The sequence below is a fragment of the Mesoplodon densirostris genome, chromosome 17 (genome assembly GCF_025265405.1).
Source record: "Mesoplodon densirostris isolate mMesDen1 chromosome 17, mMesDen1 primary haplotype, whole genome shotgun sequence".
In the NCBI taxonomy this organism is placed as follows: Eukaryota; Metazoa; Chordata; class Mammalia; order Artiodactyla; family Ziphiidae; genus Mesoplodon; species Mesoplodon densirostris.
Window position 1 is genome coordinate 924,293 of NC_082677.1, and position 6,665 is coordinate 930,957.

A 6,665-nucleotide genomic window follows, 5' to 3' on the forward strand; every position below is an offset into this window, starting at 1 on the left:
TCCTGGCCTGGGTCCCTGGTCCCAGGGACCATCACCCAGAGCTTGAGAAGTTGGCAGGGCGGCCCTGAGCCTGGGTCCTGCGTGTGCCGGGGCCGCCCCTCCCCTCCCCCCCTCTGCCCCTCCCCGCCCCGTGCGTGTGGGTGGCCCTCCATCCAGGTCCTGGTCTGGAGACCTGTCCCGGCAGCTCTTGGTCCCTTGTCCAGCGGGGCCACCTGCGGTGGAATTCAGCATTTTGCGGAATTTCGAGAAGTATGTATTGTGATGCATTAGCCACGTACCCTATACCTCTGGGGAGCACCTCCGAGTCAAAGGAGTCTCACTACTTCAGTGAAGCGTGAATATTCACACTAAGGATAAGTAATGGCCCAGAATAGCTGCAGGTCAAGTCAGGTTTTATTCTTGACGTGAAGTTGTGTTGCTGCCTGGAAACTTGGCTTTAGAGCTCTTTGGAATTTGGATTGTCGTTGAGGGGCTATGGGCCTGCGTCTACCGAAAGTGTTGAAGCATCTCGGGGAGGGTCCGGGCAGCCCGCCGCTCTCGCTCGCCTGCTCTTAGGAAGCCCGCCAGCCGGCCGAGGCGCGAGCTCTTGAACTGCGTGTCCCTCGAAGGAGTAACCCCCAGGGAAGTGTCAGTTACTTACTGAGTTCTAGGACCAGATTCACCACCCTCTAAGGGTCCTCCACGTCCCGATGAAAATCTTGAGCTCAGAGTAACCAAGCGGTCCCTAACGCACACCCATCACCAAGCCTGCCCTCGGTCCGCAGGGCCTTCCCTGGTCACCGTGGGCTTGTGAAGTGTCACTGAGGCCCCCGGGGGTCCTCACGTTCAGGGTCCACTTGGGAGACTCCAGCCCTCCGAACGAGGTGTCCTGAGAGCTGCCGGTGCTGAGCTGGAGCCCAGAGGATGGTGTCCACCCCAGAGAGTGGCCCCCGGCCCGCCTCCCAGGTGCCACCCCGCGCAGAGGAGGGCGCCTCCTGGGCCAGCCTCCCCGCCACTGCTGTTTCTCTCTTAGTAAGTTTTCCTTTCTCCCATCCAGCGCGTTGCAGCCCAGCACAAACAGGCAGTCCTGGGGCACAAACACGCTTCTTGGAGCCGAAGCTCTGGCCGTGGGCCTTGCGGGCCAGGGGTCGTGGGCCTGGCTCTGGGGCAGGTTTAAAGCAGCTCCCGGCTCCCGGGGGGCTTGCCTCTCTCTCTCTACACTTGCCCTTTTGTTCCTGGTTTCCCATCATCGCCGACACCCCAATTTGTCCCGGGGCCCCTGCCGGTCCCCGGAGCCTGACTCTCGGCCCGCCTCCAGCTCGCACAGGCCAGGGGCCGGCCCGCCCAGCTTTGGGGTCTGAGCGCACCGGGCTTCCTCCTTGCTTCGCCTCGCGGCCCCCGGAACACCCTGGGCCCCGTGGACGAGCCCCCCCTCAGCAGCGTCCCACCCCTGCCCCCTGCAGCCCGCCGTGGGCCGAGGTTGCTGGCCATCCCTCGGGCCCCTGGAGGAGCTCCCAGCACGGCCTGCGTGTTGAAGGGTGCCCGGGGCCCACCACCTTCCACCTCTGCCCCTGGAGACCCAGCGGCGCACGTCTCAGCCTGGAACTCTCTGGCGCTCTGTCTGGACGAGACCCGCAGCTCAAGTAGGGGAAAGGGACAGTTTTCTGTATGGATCCAGGTGAGGCCAGCCTGGAGCTGGTTAAGTATGATGTGTTAAAATTAAGTGCAGTGCCTACAACTAGGTTTTTAAAAGTGTTGCCTAGGAGAGAAGACCATAGGGAACATGTCATCAAAGTTATTCGTTTGTATAAAATGGCTGTTTCTGAAATGCCTGAGGGCCCTTGAAAATTGTTCTTTTTTTGTGCACCAGACTGGTCTCACTGCAGCCTTGTCTCTCTGTTAATTTGCTGATTGACCTCAGCGCCCTTCCTCACGAGGGGTCCTCAGATTTGAGTGTGTAGCAGAGTCACTGGGAAGGCTGGTTAAAACAGACCCAAGCCCCCAACCCCAGTGATAGGCCCGGGGTCCTGTGTTTCTGACCAGGTCCCAGCTGCCACTGCTGGTCCTGGGACCACACCTGGAGAACCACTGCTCTACCTCAAAGGAGAGAATGAAAATTACACGCGGCCTCGTGTATGTAAAAGATCACCACCGCTACTACCACCGAACCCACATTCACGTATGTGGCGTTCTCTGGTCACCCAGCCTCCGGGCTCCGTCACCCACAGGGGGTTTCCCCCGGGAGGTGGTGTGAGACCCGCCTGCACATGCCGGTGCTGGGCAAACTGTGTTATTATTATCACTTACACAAATCGCACTGGAAAGCAGCAGCGTTTGCTTTAGAGCTTCGCAGGATTTTCAGTACTTTAGTTTGTTTTTTACAGAATAAGCTTAAAATGAAATGAACTTGTTTGAAGTATTTGAAATAAAAAATGCATTACCCTTAAATGCAAAATTTTGGCTTCACGTTTTAACAGCTCGGTGCCAAAACATCTGTTGAGAAAAACAAATCAAATCCACATGCACAGGCAGAGCTGAGCTCCACGAGTTCAGGGTCCACATGGCCTCCCTGTAGCGTCTGTGGGGATGAGGGGTGAGAGGGACAGTGTGTTTCCGAGGCCGGGAGCCGGATGGGTGGCCTCTCCTGCGGCCCCGTCTGCCCTTGGGGGACAGCGGGTTTGCTGACTGACTCCGTGTACTGGGTTATGAAGGTTTCGTGTTAAAATTGTTGGTCGTTTACTGTGTGTGATACTTAATGGTTTATTGCGTTTTTCAGTCTAATTTTTATTCTGTCTTGGGTGTGAACGTCTCTTATGCACTATTTCCATTCCATATTTGGACTCTATCATCCTCTTAAGGTTTTTCTTTAAATTGGGCCAGAATCTATCCTCCTCTGCCGGGCACATCTGACCTCTTCTGTACTCGTTCTCCAGGCCTGTGAAGAGAGTTGGGGGGCGGTGCCTGGGCCAGGCTCGCTGGCCCTCTCCCGCTCCTCACCTGCCCAGGCCTCATATGGCTCCCAGGCTCCACGCGGGCGACAGCCCAGCCCCTTCCCCCGACCCGCTGCCCTGCTCCGCGCCAGGGGGCGTTCGCCAGTGTCTCCAAGCACACGGTGGAAAGGGTCTGATAAAGCCTACTCTTGAGTGATGCTTTGACTATATTATAGGTTCCCAACAAGAGATTTCTTTTAAATTTCAAAAAACAAGAATTACATCCTTTGGAAATTGGCTGTCAAATGAAACAGCCTTCCTGTTTCTTGACAAATCAGTAGACTTCAAGATACGTAACGCAGTGTGATGTTGCCCGGCCTGCTGAACACGTGTGTTTTTGTTCCTGTGTCTCCAGACGGTGGCCAGAACTGTGGTGCCGGTAGCAGAGGCGAGCGGCTCAGCGTCCAGCTCCGAGCCCTGCCCAGGACGGAGGAGCCTTACGACAGCAGCAGTACCAAGGAGCTAGGCAAGTGCCGGGGCCTGGCAGGTCTGCACTGGAAGGGGCGGGCAGACGTGTCCACCTGGGCGGTATTAAGGGTTTTCCAGCACAGACAAGTTTTACATGACTTGGGAGAGCCTTTCTCTTCATTCTGGGTTGTTCAGTTGTGAAGATGAGCCTCATTGGTTTCACATTTGCTGTTTTTCCCTGTTCCTCTAATGCAAACCATCTGTTCTGAAACCTAGACGCCTCCTATGTGGATCCGCTTGGCCCGCAAATAGAAAGACCCAGAACTGCAACCAAAAAGAGAGTCGACGAGGATGATTTTGCTGATGAAGAATTAGGAGATGATTTGCTTCCAGAATAATATATATTTAATGTATTATTTATTAATTAAGGGGGAGGAATCGCCTTACAAGATAATACTCATGTTAAAGTTTGGATTAAATACCCAAACTTTAATTTTGCACACTGTCAAAACTTTAAATAAGTGTATTCTGTTCTATGAGTATGGATTTAAATTTTGTTTTGCTTTTAATGGAATAAAAACATGTGAAAATAATACTTTAGGCCAGAGACTGACTTACCCTCTTGAAAACATGGACCCACAGTAAGAAATAGATCTTGTTGCGCTACCTAGTACCTCCACACACGTAAGTATTATTACTCACTGATTACTACAGTGTGTGCTGCATTTTCTGTAATTTCATTGAAACAAAGTGTGAGTAATGGAAACACTATAGTGATTTCATGGTTTGCAGCTGAAAAATACTGTGCTTGGGCATACCCTTGATGAGTCGTTATTCAAGGTAAATTGCTTTGGAAGTTTTGCTTTGTGGGGATTCCAACACTAGTCAAGCAGTTGTGTTTGGGGGCAGTAAAATCGTCAGAGAAAACAGCAGCCTGTGACCCTCCTGCTCTTCTCCGTAGTCCCTTCAGCCCCGAGCGCCGGCAGCCTCGAGTTGTGCTTCCCGTTGAAACGCGGGGTGCGGGGTCGAAGCCAGGACTGCGTGCATCCTTCTTACGGTATGTCTGGCTGGCGGGCACCGTCCAGAGGAGTGCGGTGGTGGGCAGTCAGGGTAGACGTGGCTGGTGGGTAACACTTCACAAGAGAGGATGGACCCTCCACTTCGTTTTACATTGTCTCCACGGCATGCACACTTCTGGTAGGTGCGGGAGAGGAAACACCGAAATCAGAGCACATTCCCTGCTTGCAGAAAAGGTTATGATCTGATGGGGCAGGCGTTCACCAAATACCCTAAACGGCTAGTGTGTGCGAGAGTCTGGGGCTACGGTCGTGACCAAGACAGCAAGACCCTGCCCTCAAAGAGTGTAAATTCTGGCCGGGGCAGACAATAAATGTCTTTTTAAATGGGCTTTGGGTGTTGTTAAGGGCGGTGAAGAGAGTGAAATGGAGGAGCGGCCCGGGGAGTGACAGCGGTGCAGCAGGTGAGCTAGACGCGCGCGTCGTGGTGGTGGTGGGGGGCGTTGCGCGCGGTGGGCGGGAGCGTGAGGGGCCGGGGCCCGGGGCGGGGGCGGGCCTCGTGGAGCCCAGCGGCACCTGAGGCTTCACTCCGCCGCCGTAACAGCGGAGGCACGTGATGTGGTCTAACCTACAGAGCACGAGCCCACCGCCCTGCGGGGATTGGCTGGGGCTGGCGGGCGGGGGCGGGTTGCAGCCGCAGCGTGGCGTGCGTGGGAGAGGGGTGCCTGGGGGCTGTGCGGGTCGCTGCGGCCCAGCACACGTTAGGGAGGGAGAGCTCAGCAGAGTTACCGGGGCCTGCGTGCGGGTTGTGAGCAAGAGAAGAAAGCAGGATGGCAGCGTTTGTGGCGGAGGCGCTGACCGGCCGGGGTCGCCTTTCTCTGAGGTGGGTGCCGCCGCCGCCGCCGCGGTCGCGTCAGGCCAGCCAGCGCTGCCACGCTAGGGCCCCGGGAAAGCAGCAAACAAGTCGTGCGCTGTGCGTCAGGAGGGCCGCGAGCAGCAGGGCTGAGCGACATGCATTCGGAGCCGGGCGAGAGGCGGGGAGGAGAGATCCGAGGAGGGAGACGGAAGCTAATCATCTCGGGAGGAGAATATAACTCGGAAAGTGGGACAGGCCCGCGTGTGGAATGGCCATCTGAGATGCGGCGCACGCCTGGCTGTATGAACGGAACAGAGTGGGGTTGTTCCAGGCAAATGTCACAGAGTGAAAAAGGAGCAAGGGACTAGGGTATTTGCAGGGCCGTGGTGATCGCGTCGAACCACCAACTCTGCCCCAGCCGAGAAGGGAAACTAGGACTCGCGTGGGGTGGCTGGTGGAAAGGCAGGGTCAGCAGACGAGGTCAGACAGCTAGTACAGGACAGGTGCGGAGAGAAGGTGCTGGTGTCGGGGGCCACTCACACTTGGACGGACGGGGAGCCGCTCCCGGTAATGAGCGCAGGGGTCGCGGTGGGTGAGCACAGGCTTCCAGAGTCGAGACGTGCTGGGGGAAAGCAGGTGGAGCTGGGGTAGCCAATTAGAGGCCGGGTCTTGGGTGGCTCCTCCACAGGTGTTAAAGGTGCGGGAATGAGGTAAAGGCGTGGTGGGACCTCCAGGTGCTGCCCGAGAAGACGACAGATAGAACTCGTGGTGGGGAGACCTGACCTTCGGAGGAGGGAAGGAGGTTTGGATCCGTCAGTAACCCAGGAAGGTAAGTGGACGTAGCCACCCCTACCCCGGCTCCCATGCCAGGGAGCTACAGACGGCCTGGCGCTGTGGGGATTGAGTGATCTGGGGGCTGAGAGAGGAACGGCTCTCGTCGCACCTTCAGCAGAGAACACCGCAGAGGAGTTAGCTTCCAAGGGAACATGATGAGGCTGCTTTTGAGTATTTTGCCTTTTTCTCACTCGTCTTAATGTTGGATTGAACTATGAGCATGTTTATTTCACACGTTCATAAATATGTTCAGGTTTGAGGGCAATTGACTACAGACAATTTGCACCTGTTGAGAAGACAATTTCTCAACTCTGCTTAGCATCACAGAAACGAATTTTATGTTCTATCAAGTGGGCAGGCATCTTCAGTAGTTTATGATCTTCATAAAATGAAAAGTGTTGGAAAGTAAATACTTTCGTTTCCAAGCAACAGGGGAGGAGAGAGAAGTTACCATGTTATTAGACAGCGGAAGATATTTTGTTGAATAACATACGGAATGAGGCGTCTGGCGCTGTATCGCTTTACCTTTCAAAGGATGAAACTGCTCTCTCCTAAAGGATTCCCACACTTCTACCCAATTTT

At 55.3% G+C, this 6,665-nt stretch overlaps 1 protein-coding gene across 2 annotated transcripts in view; it reads left to right on the top strand.

The window, feature by feature from the left end:
* Positions 1-3,972, top strand: part of IFT88 (intraflagellar transport 88) — a 74,798-nt gene extending 70,826 nt beyond the window's left edge. For both annotated transcript variants that reach the window (XM_060079913.1, XM_060079914.1), the window contains 2 exons: positions 3,325-3,431; positions 3,650-3,972. In XM_060079913.1, the coding sequence (XP_059935896.1) occupies positions 3,325-3,431; positions 3,650-3,775 (233 nt within the window). In that variant the 3' untranslated portion in view covers positions 3,776-3,972. The remainder of the gene's footprint in view (positions 1-3,324; positions 3,432-3,649) is intronic.
* The last annotated feature ends 2,693 nt before the right edge of the window (positions 3,973-6,665 follow it).